General features: G+C 36.6%; 1 protein-coding gene across 5 annotated transcripts; it reads right to left on the bottom strand.

Annotated features, from left to right (window-relative positions):
* Window positions 1–2,473: 2,473 nt before the first annotated feature.
* LOC109032213 (cytoplasmic FMR1-interacting protein-like) lies at window positions 2,474–23,465 on the bottom strand. Of its 5 annotated transcripts, none has more exons than XM_072301945.1 (10): window positions 23,248–23,465; window positions 20,939–21,118; window positions 16,847–17,068; window positions 15,910–16,163; window positions 14,803–15,036; window positions 13,533–13,722; window positions 10,589–10,825; window positions 5,776–5,952; window positions 4,143–4,621; window positions 2,474–2,951 (listed from the first exon to the last, which is right to left on the bottom strand). In XM_072301945.1, exons 2-4 carry the CDS (start codon window positions 21,080–21,082, stop codon window positions 16,023–16,025), a joined length of 507 nt encoding a protein of 168 aa, XP_072158046.1. In that variant the 5' UTR covers window positions 21,083–21,118; window positions 23,248–23,465; the 3' UTR covers window positions 2,474–2,951; window positions 4,143–4,621; window positions 5,776–5,952; window positions 10,589–10,825; window positions 13,533–13,722; window positions 14,803–15,036; window positions 15,910–16,022. The 5 variants fall into 5 exon arrangements, with proteins under 5 accessions (XP_072158046.1, XP_072157968.1, XP_072158001.1 ...); XM_072301867.1 differs by having other exon boundaries at window positions 4,572–4,621; XM_072301900.1 differs by having other exon boundaries at window positions 4,572–4,621; window positions 15,970–16,163.
* Between the last annotated feature and the right edge of the window lie 617 nt (window positions 23,466–24,082).

The raw sequence follows: 24,082 nt of genomic DNA, 5'->3' as shown, positions 1-24,082 counted from the left end.
CAGGGCAGGCTCTCAGGTTTTCAAAATGTCATTTTTTCATCCCCTTTGACACATAAGATATTGAGTATGGACACCCAGAATCATCATCAGAAAATTCCGAGAATATCCAAGGGGGAATCTCTAGGAATGATGTCGCATTGCTGCATCATCCATAATTCGCGAGACGCGTAAATTCGGAGCAGGACTGTCGTTTCATTAATTGCATTTGTTCATCCAATTTGAAAGATTTTATATTGAGTATGGACACCCAGAATCATCATCAGAAAATTTCGAGAAAAACAAAGGGGGGTATCACGAGCAATGTTGCCGTATCCATTATGATGCATGATGATTCTTGAATTGGCCGCCAAGAATTTTTTTTATCTTTATTTCAGCTAAAGTTTTCTTGATACATGAATGAAAATATTGAATTAAGCATATATATTGCTTGTAATAACCAGATTATGATCAGAATTCTTGATTCAAGAGAAAATACTTCTTGGCGGCAAATTTGAGATTTTTTTTTTCTTCCAGTGATTATTTACTGGGACGTAGCCCCTTAGTGATTCAAAAGCTACGAAACTTCATCTCTCTTGTGTAAAGAGGTTAAGATTATAGTAATCTATTTTAAATACTGCAAAACGTTCATGGTTTAAAATTAATGAGTTTCTCACTCATGGTCACTCTTATTTTTCAACCAATGTTCATCGTTGTTGAAAATTGAATGTCTCTATTTACAACGTTGATGATTTCTTGTCACATTGCCTGTATTACTTACGATAAGCTAAGGAACATTATTTCTTGACATTTTTGCTGGTTATCCTGCATCATGTGCAGAATATTTGGTAAAATTATGAATAATTCACTGATTTTCATTGTAAGGAAAAAATTTAAATGAAAATGAAACATCATCAGCTCTTCTTGAAACATTCCAAATGAGGAAAGTGTTTTGAGACTTTCGCCATAAAGCCATCTTCAGACAATCAGATTCAGAAAATAGGGAGAAATAAAAAATTTGTGGCCTTCAGGAACAAAATGCGACTATTATTAGTCAATGAATGACTGGAAGAAAGAGCTTGATGCAAAAACGGCTTTTTTCGCCCCCCCTCTGGAAGTTCTTCAGACTTTGTCTATTGATTACTCATACTTGAGCGCTTCTTTTCCCAAATTTTCAGACCCCCAAAAAATTTTGGGGGGGAGCTAGGGGGGGTGGAAGTCAAAACCTGTGAACCTCGATATCTCTTGAACAAAGAAAGATATTGAGGTCCGGTTTGGACGAAAAATCGTCTAAAATTGCATACTTTAAGATTCTAAAGGTCAAAATCCCGATATCACATTTTTAAGTTAACATATGTGCTTTTTTCCAGTTTTTAGGTCAAGAAAATTTCTTTTAAACGAAAAATTTACAAAGATCTCAATTTTTTATTTGAACCAAAACCAGTTTTTTAAATTGTTCGTCTTTTTCCGCATCCAACGAGTGGTCGTATAAGCTGGGGAACCGAACGGTTCCGGAGTTATGATCGATTGAAGTTTCCGCTCAACGCGCGCCGACCGATTTTCGCGCGCGAAAAAAGTCGGATTTGACTGTTATTAGATCAGATTGAATGTTCAAACTGAGCAAAATGCTTTATTAGGGACTCTTGAGGGTCGCTGAGTTCACAAATTACCGATACTTCCAAAAAATTTACGTTTTTAAAATTGCAGCTTCGGACAGGACCACTGAGCGGCCGGTCGGCGCTCAGTGGGCCTCTAAAATAGCGCTGCGGAGCTGTAATTTTAAAAACGTAAATTATTTGGAAGTATCGGTAATTTCTGAACTCAGCGACCCTCAAGAGTCCCTAATAAAGCATTTTGCTCAGTTTGAACATTCAATCTGATCTAATAACAGTCAAATCCGACTTTTTTGCGCGCGAAAATCGGTCGGCGCGCGTTGAGCGAAAACTTCAATCTATTATAACTCCGGAACCGTTCGGTTCCCCAGCTTATACGACCACTCGTTGGATGCGGAAAAAGACGAACAATTTAAAAAACTGGTTTTGGTTCGAATAAAAAATTGAGATCTTTGTAAATTTTTTGTTTAAAAGAAATTTTCTAGACCTAAAAACTGGAAAAAAGCACATATGTTGACTTAAAAATGTGATATCGGGATTTCGACCTTTAGAATCTTAAAGTATGCAATTTTAGACGATTTTTCGTCCAAACCGGACCTCGATATCTTTCTTTGTTCAAGAGATATCGAGGTTCACAGGTTTTGACTTTCACCCCCCCTAGCTCCCCCCCAAAATTTTTTGGGGGTCTGAAAATTTGGGAAAAGAAGCGCTCAAGTATGAGTAATCAATAGACAAAGTCTGAAGAACTTCCAGAGGGGGGGCGAAAAAAGCCGTTTTTGCATCAAGCTCTTTAAAACACACATGAAAAAATATTTCACTCACTAATATTAGTCATGAGAAAAAATGGTGTATGGAAAAAGAGATGTTGATAAATAGACATAAGGTAGTAGAAAAAAGAAAATTGATTTAAGTTCTTGAAAACAAAACAAAAAATCAGTAATTCCCTGTTGACTTGCTAACGTAATGATATTTCGAGGGGATACAAGTACAAAATAAGGGTTGAACATGCTAAAGAAAGGCTCAGGTGAAATTTGCCATATTTGCACTGTTAATCTAAGAACGAGCTTGTTTACATGAGCGCATGAAATTTATTCAAGTTTCCGAAAATAGGAACAAAAATCAGTGTTACACTAGCAACTCACTGACGCATTCAAACACTAATAACTGAATATAAAAATTAGCAAGTAAACAAAATGACCATTAAATTTAAAAAAAAATATACATATTGTTTAAAAAGGGCAGTAAGAGAGAAGTAAAACAGTTTTACGCAGCGTCAATTCAGTCTAAAAGTAATCATTGAGGAACAAAAAAAGTTGGCTTTTTCTTTCGAGACCTGTGTTCTAGGCTGCCTGCTTCAAACATCTGAAAACATGAGAAAAGAAATAATCATAAACTGTCAAATAAGTGGTATAGCAGAGCAAGTTCCGGTTATTAAATTATTAGTCATTCCATCAGACAGGGTTGCCACAAAAATTGGAAAATGAAATTCCCTGACATTTCCCTGTTACATTTTGGTGAAATTCCCTGACAATTGAAGATATGGCAAATGGCTAAGAGGACATAATTGAAAATAGTGTTTGGGCAAAATTTGTAGTTCGAGACCTCGAACCCATTTTAGAAAGCAAATAAAGAAGATTCAACTTCCCTGACATTTCCCTTTACTTCCCATTTTCCTTGACTTTATGAAATTCCCGGACTGTGGCAACCCTGCCCCTTATGAGGTGTTGCCAAGTTATGTAACCCATAATTCTAAGTTTCATAATTCATCTTTTCTGGCATTTATCATTTCGTAATTGAGTCATGTCGTGCGAAAGTCTGTAATGTATATTTTTCCAGCTTTTAGTTTTCTTGTGCTTATAATAATTTTCAAGATTTGACACCACCATCAAAGTGTAAAACGAGTACATTCATCATTAAATTCAACTCTCGAATGTATTATCAACTCAAAAAAACTCAAGACTGGAAGAATGGACATGAGCAGCCTCTGCATGAAACGATTGAAATTTGTATAACTCATGATAAGCCAAGGATTAAAAACATCACTGGTCAAGAGGACCTTGAGATCGAAAAAAGTAATTCTATTATTACCAACCGCTGCCTCACCAAAAGTTTTTTTTCTCTCTTCCTACAAAGAACATACGTGTCTCTTATGCCATTCACTGTCATCTGCCTATTTCTAGTTGGATGAAGTTTTCTGTATTCACAAGTCCACTGGACAATGAACTGCTTTACCGGTACACTCTTTGAAGAAACTCAATAATCTTCCATTTTTATTATTCCTCCTTCAGCTTTGGCTTCAAAACATCACCTTAGTGGAATGCAAATAGTCTAAGACTTCATTAACGTTTTGAAAACTTGACTTAATTATATCAGGCCAAGGCTTATACCCTTTATTAATGGGAGATCTTCGTACTTAATTTGCCATTTTCCCTTCGAAAGCTCCTTTTATCTCAATTTCAAGGATATGAAGGTGGAATGAACATGCATGAAATCTCTCTTCAAAATTTTCTGGAGGATAATACCATCATCATTAAATTTACACAAGTTTCGTACCTAATCCTCATTGGCAACCGTTTCGTCACCACAAGCTCCACATTTCCAATTGACAAGTTCTCACTTCCGAAAATTTGTAACTGTAGCATCCGTTTCATCTCACCGCATTATTTCGAAACATATCTAAGTTGACGAATACGAAAAGTGTCCTCAGTATCAGAAAATTTAACACAACAAAAATAATAAACAGCTAGGTCACTGCACTATTGAAAAACTTTTTAAGCAGATTTTCTCGAGGAACTTTTTAAATCTTGTCCTCATGGACCATACTTGAGAAGATGGGTAAAAACAAAATTTGTAAAAAAGCTGATTATCTTGAATGACTAACCTGAAGGAGGAGTAAAATCTTAAGGAAAAACCCTTCACTTCCAAGAATGATTTACTACGTATACAATTTTTAAGTGTACTGGCAAAAAATTGAAAACTCACCTAGTTATCAGGCTTGTCGCAAGAGCTGCATCCCGTATAATCTACTGCATCTGTGAATGAAAAAAAAAACGTCCAAGTTAACTAATCAGGGAATTTCGTACAGTTCAGTACATAGGTGTGATTTCGAAATCACAAATTTGAAAAACAGTAAACTTCAGTCAATGATTATATTTCACTGTAGACACAACTACATATATCTATCATCTTTTCTAGTCAATGTTTCCGGCTTGTGATAACATAACGAGCACCTAATGAGTAGAGTTTGTTTCATTTTGCACCTCAGCATTGAGTATTCGAAAGTAAAAGATTGTATACCGAAAATTTTATTTCGGAGAAAATCCCTAATTGAAGATTCAACACCATGTACTTCCTCCATTACTTAAACTGCGCCTAAACTCTAATTCCTTTGTGACTTGCTGAACCTTTGAAAAGGGGTATGGAAAACAGCAGATGGCTGCCCTGTGCGGGTTTCTAACATATTTTTTTTCTTTGTTTTTTTTGTTTGAAAACATGCACAAGTTCTTTTATTGGCAAGAGACTTTCTGCTGCTGAGATGATATGTTCCTTATTATTTAAGTTTTTTTTTCAACATGAATGGTAATTGAGAGGGGTGGGTTTGTAACTAAAAACATGTCGCCTTTCTCATTTTAAACAGAAAAATTAGAGTACTGAAGTCTTTGTCCATTAGTTGCCAACGCATGGATGATGCAGGGGTAGAGATGACGACTATACAGTGGATCAGGGTTATATGTTCCCCCATAAACATGAAAACTTTGTAAAATTCGCATTCCATTCTCTCTCTATGATCTTTAGTTCATTTCTATTGTACAGAAACATGTATAAGCTACATTCATTTTATTGGATACGCCATCAAACAAAAATGTTTTAACTGTAAGCAAATCTTTCAACGTCAGAAGCCTCAAGTATCCAAATTTTTTCTTTCTAGCATTTACTTTGGATTCACATACCATTCATATTTACTTAGCATTTACATTGAAGGTTTCATTCACCGTTGTAACATTTTTCTTCATCAACTTGTTCCTGCAACAGTTCCACTGTTCCGACCAAGTTTAAACCAACCTTGTGATAAGAAATGTGTTATCTACGGTGCAAATTGTAATTCCTAACCCTAGCTTCCCCCTCAAAAATGGGAAATATTAATACTGTGAGTAATTTCCACAATAATATTAATAAGATGTCTTACCCAGATATCATGGCTCCTGTGGAGGAATCAATGCAGGTGCTGGAGGTGCTGGTTGCAGTGGAGGTTGTGGTAGAGGCTGCAGTGGAGGTTGCTGTGCAGGTTGTGGAGCAATTATTTCGGTGGGTGGTCCTACATGCCCACGGCCCCAGCTTGTCCTCCTCCCAAGCATTGGAATGTCTGAAAGAGAGAATCCAATAGTTGATCAAAAGATGAATTTTCATAAATAGTTTGAAACAATAAAAGCACTTTGGACGATCAGAAATAACTTCCCAATACTGCCTATTTTTCCTGCAGAGAACGACTAATACACTTTCATGTTCTTTACGAAGTTGGAGGCAACTGGAAAATTATCTACTTTAAATAACATAACCTTTCAATTAATTATTTACTTGCTTAGGACACTAATTACTATCAGATGATTGTTAATGATGACAACCCAGAATTATCCTCTTCTTCATCAGAATTGAAGGATGTACAGTTCAAGCATTTTTTACAACCTTCCTTTTCCAGGAAATCCTTAGAAATATCGCGATTCCAAAATCAACCTCAAATTAGGTGCTTCCTTGAGAGAGAATATTTTGGAGGAGTGACTATGCATTCCGTCTCAAGTCGTGTCAACGTCATTTCCCCCTCTATGCTTTTCTATAGTTACTGCCTTTCCACTGAAGCGCATACCTTTGTGCCAAAAAAAACTGCAAAATACACCATGTGATTGGAAATACATGAGTTTCTTTCAATTACTTCCTCATTCATTATCTAGAAAACTAAAATTTAATCAAAGTGCTGATGGGGCAGAAGTTGGTGCAGATTTTTTTCTCCTTACTGAAGTCACTTAGCCATTAATTACTGACATCTATGATGTTCCGAAGGTGAAACTGCTTTTCAGTCTTGTCAATCTATAAACTCCCCTGTAATAATCCTGTAAATAATTCGATAATCCTGTGAGAACGAATGGATGCAATTAATAGAAACTTCGTAGCGTGACATCTAGTCAATGATAAATAGGCAGTATGTTCTGACCTTAACGGATGCTAATTTATGTAATTTAAGGCAGCTTCTGCTTTCTTGAGCAACAAATGGAGAGAGAACATTACTAGTGCTACTGTCTGAAAGTTAAAAACCACTTTTGGCACTTGGCACCAGGAAACGCTGGTTGTCCTCTTGTACTCAGTAGGTTTTCTGCCTCAGAAAAAATGATAAATCATTGACCCATTATCGGAAGTGAATTGATCAATTAGTTTGGTAAAAAAAAGGGGTTCCCAGTTTTAAACTTGAGGATAAATAATTTACTAATTTAATATCCCCTCCTTGTAATCATTTTCCTCCAACACATCTTGAAGACTGATTTCTTTCTAGAATTTGTTTCATATGCTGACTAAGCAGAACCAAGAAACATTGGAGGAAGTATGGGGTGGTTGTGTCATTGAGAAATAGAAAACTAATCCTAGACTTCAGGAAAATGGTACGTAGCTGAAAACTCACCGTTTTGCCTTCGGAAGGGAGGGCGGGAGTGAAATCGGTGGAAGTAACTCAGAAAGTGGCCTTATTTCAAAGTATAAATTAAACAAGGTGGTACAATAGTAGATAGCTTTTTCCCCGCAGAATAGTGTGGACCCAGCGCTATTTTAACATCTTGTTGTGCATATAGTTTTGGCCATGTTTTTAGTGTTTCTTTTCTTCATAGTAGTAATTAAACATGGACAACTTGTGTAGTTATTTTGATTACGCCTCTGGAGTTTTTAAAACTTCTCAATGACATAAAGTAATTTTCATCTCACTGAAAATTTTACATCAGTATCTGAACTATTAAGGAATGATAAGAGCCTCAGGATTTTTCACAAAATGTCTCATAATTCTGAATATCTCAGCCAATCAATCAATTACAGATCATCGTTACCAGCACATCAATATTTAAATCCATATTTATGATTGAGTATCTTGTTCAAAGAGGAAGAGTATGTATGTGTAAGCTGTTTATCATTTAGATTCAATGTTTCAAACCGAAACGAATCTATAACTAATTCAAGCTCTCTGACTTAGCATTTTCCATTTGACTAAATTCTAATCAGTGAATGAGAAGTGGAAATGAAGGAAAAACCTTAATGAAAGGACTAAGAGCAGAAAAAATAAAGTGCTTTTTTGAGCGTTCCGGCGCTTCGGAGGCGATAACTCGAGCTGAAGTTGACAAAACCCTATGATGTTATACATTTTCTGAAAGCTCTCATCACGCTGAATACGCTCGTTTAAACCGCGTTTTTCAAAACTTCTTGGTTTTCGAGTAATAAATTCGCGAAAATTTTGCCGGTATTTAACTTTGACCCCCCCGCCGCGTCTCCCCAAAATTTTTGGGGGGCTTGAAACTTTGGCAAAAGATGGGGCATTGTTAGGTGAATGAATAGGACAAGTCTCAAAGGTATCCGCCCTGAGCCCCAAATGGCCCACTTTGCACGTAGTCCTTTCATTAAGGTTTTTCCTTCATTTCCACTTCTCATTCACTGATTAGAATTTAGTCAAATGGAAAATGCTAAGTCAGAGAGCTTGAATTAGTTAAAGATTCGTTTCGGTTTGAAACATTGAACCTAAATGATAAACAGCTTACACATACATACTCTTCCTCTTTGAACAAGATACTTAATCATAAATATGGATTTAAATATTGATGTGCTGGTAACGATGATCTGTAATTGATTGATTGGCTGAGATATTCAGAATTATGAGACATTTTGTGAAAAATCCTGAGGCTCTTATCATTCCTTAATAGTTCAGATACTGATGTAAAATTTTCAGTGAGATGAAAATTACTTTATGTCATTGAGAAGTTTTAAAAACTCCAGAGGCGTAATCAAAATAACTACACAAGTTGTCCATGTTTAATTACTACTATGAAGAAAAGAAACACTAAAAACATGGCCAAAACTATATGCACAACAAGATGTTAAAATAGCGCTGGGTCCACACTATTCTGCGGGGAAAAAGCTATTTACTATATTGTACCACCTTGTCTAATTTATACTTTGAAATAAGGCCACTTTCTGAATTACTTCCGCTGATGTCATCTTTAAACTTCTTATTTTCGAACCTACTTTCCTGCAGGATGCTCAAACCTTTGGGGATTTTTTGACACCTTTTATGAAGTATTCTTAGTTTTCCAATAAGTCACCAAGAGCCTTAGGTGAGGTAATGTTAAACGGAATTCATTAGGGTGGCTCAATCTTAAAGTATGCAATTTTCGACGATTTTTTGTCCAGCCCGGACCTTGATATCTTTTTTCGTTCGAGAGATATTGAGGTTCACTGGCTTTATCTTTCACCCCCCCCCCCCCCAATTTTTTGGCGGTCTGAAAATTTGGGAAAAGAGGCACTCAAGTATGAGTAATCAATAGACTGTAATCAAGTTTGAAGAAATTCCAGAGGGGGTGGGGGTAAAAAAAGCTGTTCTTGCATCCAGCTCTTTACTTCCTCAGAAATTCCTGATGGAAGAAGAAAAGTCATCATTTTCGAATTCAACATTAAAAAACACATCTACATATTACAAGTTGATTGTTTATTTCCTAAAAATTGAGTTTTCCCCAAAAAACCCTGTTTTTACAAGAAAATCGATTTTCCGAAATATCCTGATGGAATGGTGAAAAACGAAAAGCATTTTCAGACTCATAAAAAATTGCATGTAAAACACCTACCATATGTTGAGCTTTGTTTTTGGATACAGACCTATGTAATTATTTGAGATTTATCACCGTCATTTTGCCCTATTTTGGCGTTTTCTAGATGTTTCAGTTCTTACACCGCTATAACAAGGGGTAAACAAATTTTTTTGAGGTGTCAAATCAAAGAACACTCTACTACAGGTATGGACAAATGGAATTTGAGAAAGTCGTCAAAACGAATAGATTTAACAGCGTCCAATGGCACGACTGCGACGCTATATTGAAAACTTATTTACTTTCTGTTCTAAGAGTGGGTCTCGTCAATTTTGTGTTTTTTTTTTCGTATTCTTAAATAAGTTTTTCGCTATTTTGAGTTTCATCAATTTTTTAAATTTATCTGATAACTTATTGAAGCTACCAGATCTGGCAGATCCTCATTTTCATAGAGAAAAAAAAGGAGGTATTTGCATCTTGAGGATTGTTTACCCTGTGAGTAGGTCAGGACAACCTGGTCAGCAAAATCCGGAATCGGAAGTATGAAAAACTGACCATAACGTCCGGTTTGTTTGCTTAAATCAACTCATGATATAATTTCAAATACTTTGAGTAAAATGCATTTCCAAGAAAATCGATGATAAAAGTCGCTGCACCGACCTACGTCATCAAAAAATTCCAAGATGCTCGAAATGCAAACACCTCCTTTTTTTCTCTAGGCCTCATTTTGAACTACGCGGCAAAGACGGTACGACTTGCGACGTCACTCGATGGCCTATATTCTCAGCGCTGCTACTTTGGCACCCTGTTTGACCATACCTGTAGTAGAGTGTACCTTGGTGTCCCATACAACTGTTCCCACTCAATATTTCCTGCTGAGACCGAATATGACCTCAGATTTTTTCTAGAAATTACACATTTTCCGGGAAATGGGTTTTGCTGAAAAAAATTGTTTTTCAATGTAAAATCCCTTATAAAAAAGATGGCTCTGTCGGCACGGATTAATATTATCCGATTTGGCTGAAACTTGGCAGAGAGTGTTTTTTGGTCAAATGGATCAGTTCTACGGGGTAAGACCAAAAAAAATTTTACCGTGAATCATTGGGCCCCCTTAGGAATTTATTCATTCCTAGAGTGTCAGCATTATTAGAACAGACGTATTGGTGATCTTACCACATCAATATACTTCTCAAGAGCAAGTATGAGGCATTAAAAATGCATTGACCCACACAGCATGATGTGCTGGTCCTCTTTTAGGTCCAAAGTATCACTGTGTCAGCAGGGGCACAAAAACATTGCTGAGTCCAAGACAAATCTTCCGTTTTATATGAAGAGTGAAACCCCTTCATTGAATCCCCCCAAAAAGTGCAGATTCTGATATGTTGTACATCTTCTTACAAGGCAGAGACACTGAAAAGTGAAAATGATCCAAGTTTAACTGAACTGTTTCAAAAAAATAAACGTTCTGTTGACAAGGAAAAATAAAGGAAAATAAAAGAAAAAACGCATCCGGTAAGAATGAATAAATAAATCCTTGAAAAGAGAAATTTATGGATGAAGAAAATAGGACAAAATGTGAAAGTTCACAAGAAACAGGCACTTAGTTTAGGAGGCAAAATATTCAGTTGAATAATTTCTGTTCAATTCCATTGCACAATAAAAATGTCCACTAGTACATACACAAGTCATACAGGTAAAATAGGGACTTTCCCTCCCTTTATGGGTAGTTATGTACTAGTTGTTGTGTCTCTCATCAGGTTTCCAGAAATTTCCTATGCAATTATACATAGAACCAAGTAAGAATGGACTACTAGACAAGGTACGAATTTCAGCATTCTAATACATGCTTCGTAGTAAAATTTCACGTAAAACACAATGTGCACAGCAAAAATTACCGCAGTTAACTCCCTACGAAGATATTTAATGATTCTTGATGCATGAATTCAAACCATCCGCTCATGAAAACTCAATGCTCTACATGATTCACATCGCACGCTAAACGTTATCATGACAGTCTCTGCGATATAAAAATCTGGCAACCTCAATCTTGACGCTTTGGCTATAGCAAATTGCTAATAGTTTGAACAACACATGGTGGGAAATGAACATTCCTCAATTGAGAGGCTTGCTGAAACCGTTGTAGTACGCGATTCGACTACATTAGAGCTTTGAGCTTCTCGTGAGCGGGCAGTTTAAATTCCTCGTAACCAATGTGAAATAAAAACGTTAATATCTTCGTTTGGAGTTGGTTTCAGTAATTTTCATTGTGTGAATTGTGTTTTACGTGAAATTCAGGTTAAGAAACATGTATCAGATTGCTTAAATTCGTACCTTGTCTAATGGTCCATTATAGTATCAAACGATACTTTCATGCTTGCACAAAAAAAGAAGATATATCTTCTGCTCATTCTGAAGACAACAAACTGACCTAATTTAACAGAAACTCACCAAGTGCCATCAACTTTGAGGCGAGGAGAGGAGCTTTGAATTTTTTTGCCTCCATAGGACTCAACCTTTGAGACAAAGTTTAACAATTGATTTCACATTCAAGATATTTTTCCTAGACTTGGAACTTTTGACAGGAACATATTTAGTATTTACAAATCAATGAATTCAAAGTTACTTCAAACTGATTTTTTTCATATGTACAATAAATAAAAAAATAAAATAATAATGAAGTCAGATGCAACTTTCAGCGATTATAAGAGAAACATTAAATTTACAAATATGTGGGGAGTTTTTTAAACAAAAGGTGTGTCGTGGAGAAAAAAAGGAAAGAAGAATTCAGGTATGATTGCTGATAGATTGGTGCGTAAAAGCACTACAATGTGACCTGCACCAAAAACCTAGTTCAATTCTCAACATTTTTTCTGTCTCTCGCATATGATTATAGGTACATAATACTATACTGGCCTACATTTAACCCCTGAGATTTCATGAGTGTCCAGGTTCTTGACGACACTAGGAGTCCTTTTATCATTTTTGGAAGAAAGAAACATTTGTGGCACTTCACTTTTCTTTCTCTACTAATAAATGTTGAGAAACCTCAATGGGAAATAACTCACCCATGATGATTCCTAATCTGAGGAGTGAAAATTCAGTTTAATGGAAGGGAAAAATTTAGAACATTTAAATTAAGAATTTGACTGTAAAACATGGCAATTGCAGAATTAAAGTTGGGTATCAAATGAACAATGCTTTAAATGCAGGGGCAAATTTTAACCCCTTTCAGGTGAAATTTCATGAAGCCCATGGGTCTTCCTCCATCACCTTATAGGGACGAAAAATTGTAAAGTTAGGCCTCTTAAGAAATAAAGCAGACGCTACATGGCTACAATTACAGCAGTTTTTAAGACATTTCAAAACTTCTTTGCCTCTTGTACATCCTGACTAAAAGTTGAAGAAAATGGCAACAGAATGCAACATTCAGAATTGGAGCAGGCTGAGACTTCATTTGACATAAATAAATGAGAGAGAGAGAAATCCCTTATAGGGGTTGCTTTTGCGTCAAATTTATTGAAACTGAAATGTGTTTCTCTTTTTAGGATGCTGAGGGAAAGTCCTACAGGACATTTGCTAATTCGATGAGACGTTTTCATGACCTTCCCCTCTGAGTAAGCCAAAATTAATTCATCCACTGCAAGAACGGAGTGGATGAAAACAGTAATATTACATGAGGAGAAACACCATCAATTGTTTGAGAGATTCCAAAAATGGCAAGTGAATAGTGGACGTGTAGTAGCGAAAGGAAGGAAGCAAAGGACAGGCTGGTCAAAACTGTTTTCTTAAAAGGAATGTCTGTTCCATGAAATGAATGAATGCCCGTTTTAAGAAGGTGTAAACATATGGATGAATGAGGAGCTTTGATGATTTTATCTCGATTGCGCTGCATCCAAACGAAATTGTGTCAGTGAATGACGCAATTTTTCCTCGTTTTCACAGGAGATTATTTAGATAATAAGACCACATTAAGTCTCTGAATGCCCAGGGGAAATTTTGGTCGGTGTGATCGGGGTAATATCAAAAATAACTTACATCAAATTAAACCAGAAGACTGGGTTAGTCTGCTTTGGGATTAGAAGTAGAAAACAATTTGTCGAAAGTCATTCACACTCACCAATTTAAAACGAGTCAACAGGAACAGAAAATGATGCATAGATACACTTCTTCAAAATGTGCAACATGGAGGTATAAAGGCTCATTAGATAGATAGTGATGCATAGATATCGTTCCTCAGAATGGCCAAGATGGAGGTATCATGGATCATCACATAATTTACTACCACAGGGACGATACATTCCAAGGGCCTAGAAAGAAATATGAAGAAATAATTCGTAACTGCTGGCAAATTTTTAGAATTAGAATTCTGATTCTTAGGACAAACATGATTGTAGATTCATAGACTTTTTACACAACACAAGAAAATTCAATGGAATCGAGGGATCTTAAAATCTAAAGCAACCCGAAAGGAAAATAATAGAAAAAAAAAAAACAGCAGAAACTGCATTGATGGACCCATTTCAAATCATACACTGCTTTATAATATTGGGATTAGTCAATTAATCACTGTAATATTTACGAATCCGATTCAGAATGGGTTGATAAAAGCGGTTTATAATGTTTTTTTCACAATTTAATTTTTGATGCTTAAATCGTTTCCAGAATGCCTGGCTCTAACACCTATGGCAAGAGGGAGTTCCAAATAGCATCAGTTATCATGAGTGTGTAAAAGAAATGTTTATACTTGAATCGTACGTTTGGACTACACTTCAATGCACCCTTGCTTGTTGTGGTTAGCCACTGATAAAACAAATATTCCTAGTTGCCATCTAAATTCAAGGGTTTCTAATCGTCCTAAACATGCATATTCAACTGCAAATCGAGGGTGAAACTTCAGAAATGCTAACTCCGCCTGCAGCATCACATACCTCCTGCCATACTTTAATGTCTGAATTTTCAGTACCGAACTTCATTCTTTGAAGACTTTGGTAATTTTCTTTCTCGATGTGAAGAATGTTGTGTGAAAGTTGCAAGCCATGATGCAGGTTCGGTCTCCTTGTAAAAATAAAGTAGAAGGGAAGATTGTGTAACATCGCAACCGAGGTGAGCATTTTTGCAGATTCATCGTCGAAATGGAACATTTTTAAGGACAAGGAGGAAAACTATGTTATGAATTTACTCTCCTGATTACATATTTCATCCTCGATTTAATTATTCCGAGATTATTTATATAAAAATTATGGAAAATATCGATGCACTGAATTAGCAGTTTAATAGGGACGAAAGAAAAGAAAAAGAGGTGTTCCACTATTTTCTAATGGTAATTGTATGATGAGTTTCAGCATAGGATTGAGCTTGAAGACTGGAGCGGTATGTAGACTATTGACCTGTGTGCATTGAGGCATCCATCAGGCACCTGGGTTTTTACTTAGACAAGGGCTGAGGGATGACCCAACACAGCAAGAAGATACATGATAACAGGCGTAGGGGTGCTTCCAGTTTTCCATGTGTGTCGCCAGATGCTTTCAGCCAGTCTGCTGACAAAACAAAAGCAATGACTGCGGCCATCTTGAGAATGATTTTAGATGGCGCTCCAGGACATAGATTACAACCAGTACAACCTAAAAGCAAACATTAAAACCATTAGTAAAACTACAAAATATGAGACAATACTTGTAACCCCCACATGGAACTACGTCATAAAGGTGTTTGGACATTGTGCCGGGTATTCTCTCATCTAAGAAGAGAAGAAAGGGCGGATCATCAATCGGCGAATCAAGGCTCCTTCAGAAATCAAAGCAGACATTTTTTGCAAATGGTGCTGGAGACCGACACAAAATGATCATTATTCACCGAGCAGGAGGCTCATTAATTATCCTGAGGCTTCTACTGTGATCATAGCAACGCCAACTATTGGATGCTGCAGTTTTTCACTGGTTACAGAAGTTCCAGAGGTTACCCCTTAAGATTTAAAATCAGCACTTCTTAATTTAGATGATTCATCATGGAGAGACGGATTGAAAAACTTTTTTTGTCAATTCCTCAATTTCCAACCATTCAGGAGGAGTGAGAGAGAGATTTTAGAGACAGGTACCAAAGAGGCACTAACATTGAAATTTAGTTACGCAAATGGTGGACTTGATAGCTGGAAGTGGGGTAAAGGGAGTGAATGAAAAATTCGATTGATGGGTGAGGAAGGCTTAAAAATTAAGATAATAAATTATTAAGTTTCTTCACTCATCTTCCGAGTTTTTCTTTGTCATTCCCTACTTGCAGTATTAGCTAGTAGTTAATTGCTCTTGCTGATAGCCACTGCCCACAGATTTGGGTTTAAACTAAAAACTCCATAAGATGAAAATTTTTAGACTCGAAGAAAATTAATACCAAATAGGCGACAAAAGTTTTGCCTCACATGTCGCATTCCAAAACATTTGAGGGTGTCACACAGAGAGTCGTGAAAAACAAATTCTCAACGTTTCGCCAAACAATCTCACCTCTAATCAACAAAATTGAAGGCAGCATTTTAATTACATTCTAGACTGACGATTTCTCACCATCACATCAAAAGAGAAGATGTATAGCTGCGCAATGGGTGCATACTTCATGCCTATGACATTGCCTGGGAGCAACACAGAATCAAGCCCCTGGTCATACACTCAGTTCGACTGTTACCATTTGGACGGTTAATGTGACAATCCCTGGTGTTACATTGCTTTCCATACCTGGTTTGCACCATAAGACTCTTCACCTATGATAGTTTTAAAAGGGCATGAAAAAATATTTAGCGACCGTACAGATAAGTGGTAGTACTTACATCTTGCAAATTTCAAATCATTGTGAAACCTGAGAAAAAAATACTGAGTAACTTAGAACTGTCTTGCTATGAAGTCAAGAACAGCGCAGAAGAAATGACACACACGCGCAATGAGACACATGGCCAAAATACAAAATCTTATTAAAAGTTCACGAATTGCCTGAACTTCAGTTACATTTCTTGAATTTAAAAGTTTCGTTTAAGATCTATGCGCATTAATGGCAGCGAGAATTTTTAAAAAAACACTTTTCTGAAAGTAGTGTTAAAATCTCAATTTTGAGATCTTCAGAGTCTTAACTGACTTATGACTGGAACAACAGTTCTCTTTTTTTCCAAATTTTTTCCAAAACACGGTAATTTCCCTGTGAAAAGAGCTTGAGTCAGCAATTTTGGATCCTCGTTTCAGAAAGACAGCGATATCGTTTGTGAACAAGATGTTTTCCTACAATCAATGAAACATCAAAAAATGTTTCTTTCTTTCTTTCCTTCTTTAAATTAACTGCTGACTCTTATCAGGAGAGAAGAATTCAAGCACTTTCAAGGCCTTAAAAAAAATGTCAAAACCAATCACTTTCGAAGGTCGAACGATCATGAAGATGGGATGACATGATACTTACTTTAACCAGCATGTGCTTTTCGGTGGGTGTCAGGTACATTTTTGTTTCGAACATGTGCACACACAGATTGACAACATCGAACAGAAGCTCTTTGTAACCGATTATTTTTTCCAAATTCTCTTCCACCGTGTCTTGAATTTTGTTCTGTGTAGAAAGGAATTCTTGTTCTGCAACTCCTGCAGGGTGTGTGAATCTGCCATAACTTTCAAGAACTGGGTGGCACTGAAAAAAGAAGGAATGGTGTAGAGACTTGTCACGATACTTTTGAGCTACAACAGAGGTTTGATATGAATCAGAAGGAAAGGAGAAAATTGTTCGATGTCAAGGACAAAGGACTCAACTCTCCTCAATGCGACACAGGGTTGCCACAGAGTTTAGAAAAGGAATTTTTATGCCTCATTTGGGTAAAATTCCTCGACAATTGAAGATATGCCAGATGGCTGAAAGACATAGAACTAGGGAAAGAAAAGCCGAGACAAATGTCACATCCAAAAATTGCACCATTCAACAGATACTTACATGCTAACCAATGGCCACCTGATGATTAACTGATGTGACTTTTGTCTCTTCTTTTCCTTCCCCGGTCCTAATTAACTCTAATTAAAACATAAAAGACTTAAATATTAATTTTTGGACAGCTCTTGTAGAGACTTTTGCGATATTACTTATGTATACACATTTTTTTAAAATAATCTTCATTCAGGTACACAGGAGAGAACTTCAAAATGGAGAAATCTTTTATTACTTCCCCGACATTAATTTACCGGCGATAGATAGAATAATTATTTTTCACACTTGATTTCATGTTTTTTAGTTCATCTAGCACCGCAAACATATTGATAAATCCTAGGGTGAGCAGGTAGGCTTCCGACACAAAATCCTGCCTCTTTCCAGCATAGCACAGCTTTTTCACCTCTGCAAAAAATCTTTCAATAGCTAATTGCTGTGAAAGAAATAATTGGAGTTAGAGATTGATGATCTCACTAAATTGATTTATTCCTTGACAGTAAAAGTTATGTGATTAAAATGTGCACCAAACTTAGAAAACACTTTCACCTACGTTTTTCATGATCAGTATGCCCTGTAGTAACTACCCTCCTGGCCACCATCAACGTTGACAATCAACTGATGATCGTGGCCACAGAAGCTGCTGAAATCCGGACTGAGCATAAAACATGTTTTTATTAGTAGAAAGTAAGACTTTTCTAGATGCCAGGTACAGTTTAATAGAAGTAAATAAATTGAGGAATAACATCGCTCAACATGGGCTCTGTCCTTCGAACCAAACCAATTTTATTCGTTTCCTAGGTGCTAAAGATGTCCGAAAATGCCCATATAAACTTCAGGAAAATTGTCTGGTGCTCAGGACGCCGCCATTTTGAATTTTTCAAAATTGAGAAAACTCACCATTAGATTTTTGCAAATATCTCCTCAACGGTTCATCCCCCAAAAACAAAATAACCAGCAGAAATAACACAAAATTTCCTACAGAAATCATCCTCCCCAGTTTTATCTAGCTTCCTTCTTTGGTCGTAAATTTGACGTTTTCTTCAAAAATTAGCTTAAAAAAGCACATTTTTGCTGATTTCAGGAGAAACTTTGCTTCAAATCTCCAGCAACGATTATCTGAGGAAAAAACTGTTATGCTCATTGAAAAGAGCGTAGAATTTACTTCTATGAAACATATGTCAATAGTTTCTGAACTTGATTTAATTCTGTGAAAGAGCAGTTTATTAGCTCCACTCTTAACTTGTGATTTTGTCGACCATCTTCTTTAAAATCAAGAAAAAGAGGAGAAAAAAACCTTAAACCGTGGCTCAAACTGTGTAACAATGTGGTAAAATAGTGCTGGGCCCGCACTAAATGGAGGGGGGGAGGGGAGCCTAAAAGTTCAAACATTTTCAATAGAGCCAACAATTTTGAGCTCTAATGAGGATCGGTGCAAAACTGATGGGGGAGAATGCTCAGCTCAGGCAGTTTGCATTGGAATATTAAGGTGAGATCACGTCGAGAGATCTATAATTTTAGGTCTTTTCATACCTAATCAGTAGATCACACTAGTCAGTGAGATCAAGAGCCCAAAAGTTCAAAAAATTTCAATCAGAATCAAAACTTGTGAGCTCTAATAAGTACTAATACAAAACTTACCGTCTTGCAGTACAAAACTTGAACCTCAAACTTGTGCTTTGATGCCATTTTGGATTTCGCAAGATTTTCAGTTGGGTTCACTGACTAGTGTGATCTACTGATGAGGTATAAAAAGACCCAAAATTACAGATCTCTTGACGTGATCTCACCTTAATATTCCAGTGCAAACTGCCTGAGCTGAACACTCTCCCCCATCAATTTTGTACTGATCCTCATTAGAGCTCAAAATTGTTGGCTCTATTGAAAATGTTTGAACTTTTAGGCTCCCCTCTCCCCCACCATATAGTGCGGGCCCAGCACTATTTTACCACATTGTTACACAGTTTGAGCCACGGTTTAAGGTTTTTTTCTTCTTTTTTTCTTGATTTTAAAGAAGATGGTCGACAAAATCACAAGTTAAGAGTGGAGCTAATAAACTGCTCTTTCACAGAATTAAATCAAGTTCAGAAACTATTGACATATGTTTCATAGAAGTAAATTCTACGCTCTTTTCAATGAGCATTACAGTTTTTATCTCAGATAATCGTCGCTGGAGATTTGAAGCAAAGTTTCTCCTGAAATCAGCAAAAATGCGCCTTATATAAGCTAATTTTTGAAGAAATCGTCAAATTTACGACCAAAGAAGTGAGCTAGAAAAAACAGGGGAGGATGATTTTCGTAGAAAATTTTGTGTTCTTTCTGCTGGTTTTTTTGTTTTTTGGGGGGATGAACCCTTGAGGAGATATTTGCAAAAATCTAATGGTGGGTTTTCCCAATTTTGAAAAATTCAAAATGGCGGCGTCCTGAGCACCAGACAATTTTCCTGAAGTTTATATGGGCATTTTCGGACTTCTTTAGCACCTAGGAAACGAAAAAAATTAGTTTGGTTCGAAGGACAAACCAAAACCGGAAATTTGTTGTGTTGTGTAATCAAAGTAAAGCATGAAGAGAATGATGGAGAGAAATTCAAATTCATTATTAGGATTTGTCAAGTAATTCCAACTTTTGAGAAAATCAAAGCACAGAAAGGACGCTCTTCAATTGCAAAGTTTCAGAATCTTCACCAATTTTTCATCCATTATGATCAAGCAAATGTATGTAATTCGCTGAAACTCCTACTGAATATTCTTCATGATTTTACAAGTCTCTAAATGAAAATTTTCAGAAAATTCACTCAGTAGTTTCCTCTCTGAAAGCATGAAACTTTCCTCAGGGCAATAGTTCAAAAAAGTAATTATCATTTGGCGAGCGAGAAGTTATCATTGTATAATCAATTGAGATCTAAACCTAAGGCATATATCCTAGAAATCCGATCTTCCGATGAATATTGGCAAAAATAAGTTGGAAGTTCAATAGATAGAAAAACTGAATGAATATCAAAAAGACTAAGACCGTTGACAAGTCCACAGCCAAGACTGTTTTCTTGCTAAATGCGCCAGGTAATTTCAGGCACTGTGACCAGCATTTTGCATGTACTATAACAATTTTTATTGTTTCAATTGTACCAATTCATACTAAACACATAAAAGATCACACAGTTGTGGAATATGCGCACCATCACCAGTTTTTGCACGGAACTAAAAAGCAGAGGGAAGTAATCATAGTTAATTAAGTAAATATTCTCATTAACATTTTTAATATTAAAGACAAAGATAATTAATTTAATCATTTTATCGATGTAATTGATATACTTTCGTTTAGTTATTGGTCTTTTAATTATATAACTTAAGACTACAGGTGTCAGGTGGGTAACCTAAACTATAAGTTCTAGCATTGTGGCAATTGGTGGAAATTGTGGTTGGAAGCATTCAAATATCCCTTTTTTCTTGCATGTTTCTCTGGGCCGGCAACATCAGTTACACTTCTTAGACACATTGGTAGACAACGTGATGCAAGTTTCCACCTAAAACACACCACTTCAATTACCTACTGAATGTCGAAAACGAACAAAATTAGAATGCTCACCTGAAAATACATGAAATTAAGCAGCTTTTTCACTTCAGGAGCTAATACTTCAGCAGTCTTTTCATAGATTTCCACCCAGTTCGACTGCTCATTGGACTTCGGTTGTGGGATGGCTCGAGAGCAACATCGCCACGTTGACAGCATGACCGCATGTTTCAAGCCATCTTCCAACAGTTCCTTCTAGAACATTACAAATAGATATTTTACAGGATTGGTAGATTGACAACTTTAAATTCACAACATGGCAAAGCTCTGAATTTTTAAAACGACCAAAACCAGTGTCGATCAAATTTCAATGAAAAAACCTATTGACTGTTTTCAGTGCATGTACTATAAAGGTTCAAAAATGAATACATTTACATTTAAAGGTCAATCTGCGATGGATTCTTTGGATAGTTTGAAATCTTTAAATTTAAATCAAGGTTCAAATGACCTTCCATCAACAAAATACATAAATTTCTGATTTTATTCTAAAATAGATGCCTCTACCAATTTTCAAAGTGTCTGCTTTAAGTTGAAAACACTTGCATTGAACTAACTTTTCGAAAACGATGTTTCTGATCCTGCCGTACTTAGTTCTGTAATGATATAGGTAAGAGTGAAAGAGTCATCCGATTTAAGCATGTTATCGGTAGTTCTCGATATTATTGATTCCCTGCTAAAAACTTAGGATTTCCTCTCATTTTTCTCAAAATTATCTGGGAAAAGCCAAGGTTTTTCTAAAAATCATTGAATATCATTCATCATCCATTCAATTAAACGGATTAACGGCGGTCAAGCAGCAGGAATGTGAAGCTTCCCAAACTGGCATGAACGGTGGCTTCTTTAATGTGCTCTGCTATGCCAGTGATGAAACCATTTCGGTCTTCGAAGTTGGTATCGAAGTTAGCTTGATAAATGACAGAGCATGGCTAAGCTTTGATACTCAGTTGTTGATTATGTAACGTAAGCTCATCTAAGGCGTCAACATTGCATAAGGCATCAGTTAATGTTAATGTAACCTTATCTGCCACGATTTTGAGAAGTTGACTCCTTTGTGCAAAAAACCATCAAAGACATAAAAATGTGACTTGGCAAGCAAGCATTGTTGTACATGGAACTAAGAGAAATGAATGGTTTTGAAAACATACCCACTCTAATTACTTAAAAACTGAGAGTACACTGTAAACCGAAAATAAATATTCTTGAGTGTTGCATGATTCAATACCAGAGAAGGTTGACGGTGGAGAGTAGATAAAATTGTTCAAATAACTTTATGCCTTCAAGAGGTAGGACTAACTTGTCAAAAACTATCAGAAGTAATACTGCTAACTTGAGGTAGAGGTGTCATCAGCTAAGTTGGCACTTGAATACATATCGTTTGCAAGCAACTGTAATGTAGTCGTCCAACAGGAATCGAGGATTGACTAAGCTCGCGATCGGGCTGCCGTCAATCGCCTATTACTGTTGGACAATTGCAGCACAATTGCTCGCAAAAGAAATGTAAACAAGTGCCAACTAAGCTGATGACACCTCTAGATAGCAGAGTAAACAGGTAATTCCAAAAAATTTAGACTTGAAACGATGGAAATACAACATAGGAGTGGGAGAATGGGCCAGTTGTGCTGGTCTCAGAATAATTGTGTTATGATACTTTATTCTTGCAGATCAACTAAAAATGATAAGATCTGGCCAAACAGCAAATTTCTACGTTGAATATTAACCGCGGTATCTCGCCTTGAAAAACTCGATTTATGACGTCATTAACCGCGGTAGGACGTATCATGTTTTGCGATACCTACCGCAGTGGATGACATCATAAATTGAGTTTTTCAAGGCAAGTATTCACAGTTCTTGCTATTTGCAGGGGATTGGGAAACAAAACCTGTTAGACACTCTTCACTGTGCTCAGAGGTTCCTTCTTAAATCTTAGCTTCAGTCTCACACACAGGAATCGATTGTTGAAATTCTTATCAGCATGCCCAGGCGTAGGGGATCAAGGTCTTCCTGGCGCAAAGCTCACACATTCCTTATCTTGTCCTGGCATGCCAACAGAGTTTCAAGAACCGGTCTGCATTCATTGATTGACTAGATGAGAAAAGAGGAAATAAAGAGATGCCTCTTGGTCCACAGCAGTCTCCAAGACAAATCCAGCAACAGACAAAAAGACATGTTCCGTCACAGAGTCTGATGACAATTCTGTTATAACATCGTAATTATGGCAACTTCACTCCGTTCTCATAGAGGAATCAGTACATAGTGTAAGCTTCCGCGATTTAGTTGAAAGAGAGGCAAATGAAAGGAATACAAGAAAAACGACTGACTCCTACCTCTGTAAAGATCCACTCAGGACTTCGGTTTCTCCGCAATTCCCATGGCTTCTTCTTGATTTTCGTTGACCCTGGGGTTAAATCCTCGTCTCCAATTGATGGAATACTTCTAAATGAGCAGAGAAGATGACAGTTTTAACGGCTAGTAATTAAAGAAGTTAAAATTAATTGAACTTAAGCGATCTAGAAGCGATCGGAAGACCGGCTGAGATGGCGAGGGAATGCATGACATTGCCGCCATGTTGAATTTCAAACAGCTGGACGAATATCGAATATCGTATCGAATGCGATTATTCGAGTATCGCACTATCGATTCTTTACCATAGCTTCTTACGGGGACACAGCTATAGTCGATCGTTCACGAAGTTTGGCAAGAAATCGGCCTCATCCACTGGACTCCGTTTTTCTCGCACCGGCTCACTGGGAGGAAAGCCGCGGCTAGAATTCTTACGATCAGCGACCTTTCTCCTCATTTTACTTTTAAACTTTCAATCTTAGAGGAAAATGTCATAGGACTCGAAATAACGGCCGTGAAATTTCCTATCGGTTCATTACACAAAATTTTCGAAAAAATAATTTTCGTGACCAAAAATAAGGGTTTTAAAAAGGGCGCAGGCAAAAATTCTTATGATCAGCGACCTTTCTCCTCATTTTACTTTTAAACTTTCAATCTTAGAGGAAAATGTCATAGGACCCGAAATAACGGCCGTAAAATTTCCTATCGGTTCATTACACAAAATTTTCGAAAAAGTAATTTTCGTGACCAAAAATAAGGGTTTTAAAAAGGGCGCAGGCAAAAATTCTTATGATCAGCGACCTTTCTCCTCATTTTACT

This window comes from Bemisia tabaci, chromosome 1 (genome assembly GCF_918797505.1).
Source record: "Bemisia tabaci chromosome 1, PGI_BMITA_v3".
Lineage (NCBI taxonomy): Eukaryota > Metazoa > Arthropoda > Insecta > Hemiptera > Aleyrodidae > Bemisia > Bemisia tabaci.
Note: the sequence above shows the minus strand (reverse complement) of the source record. Positions and strands in the feature narration are given on the sequence as shown.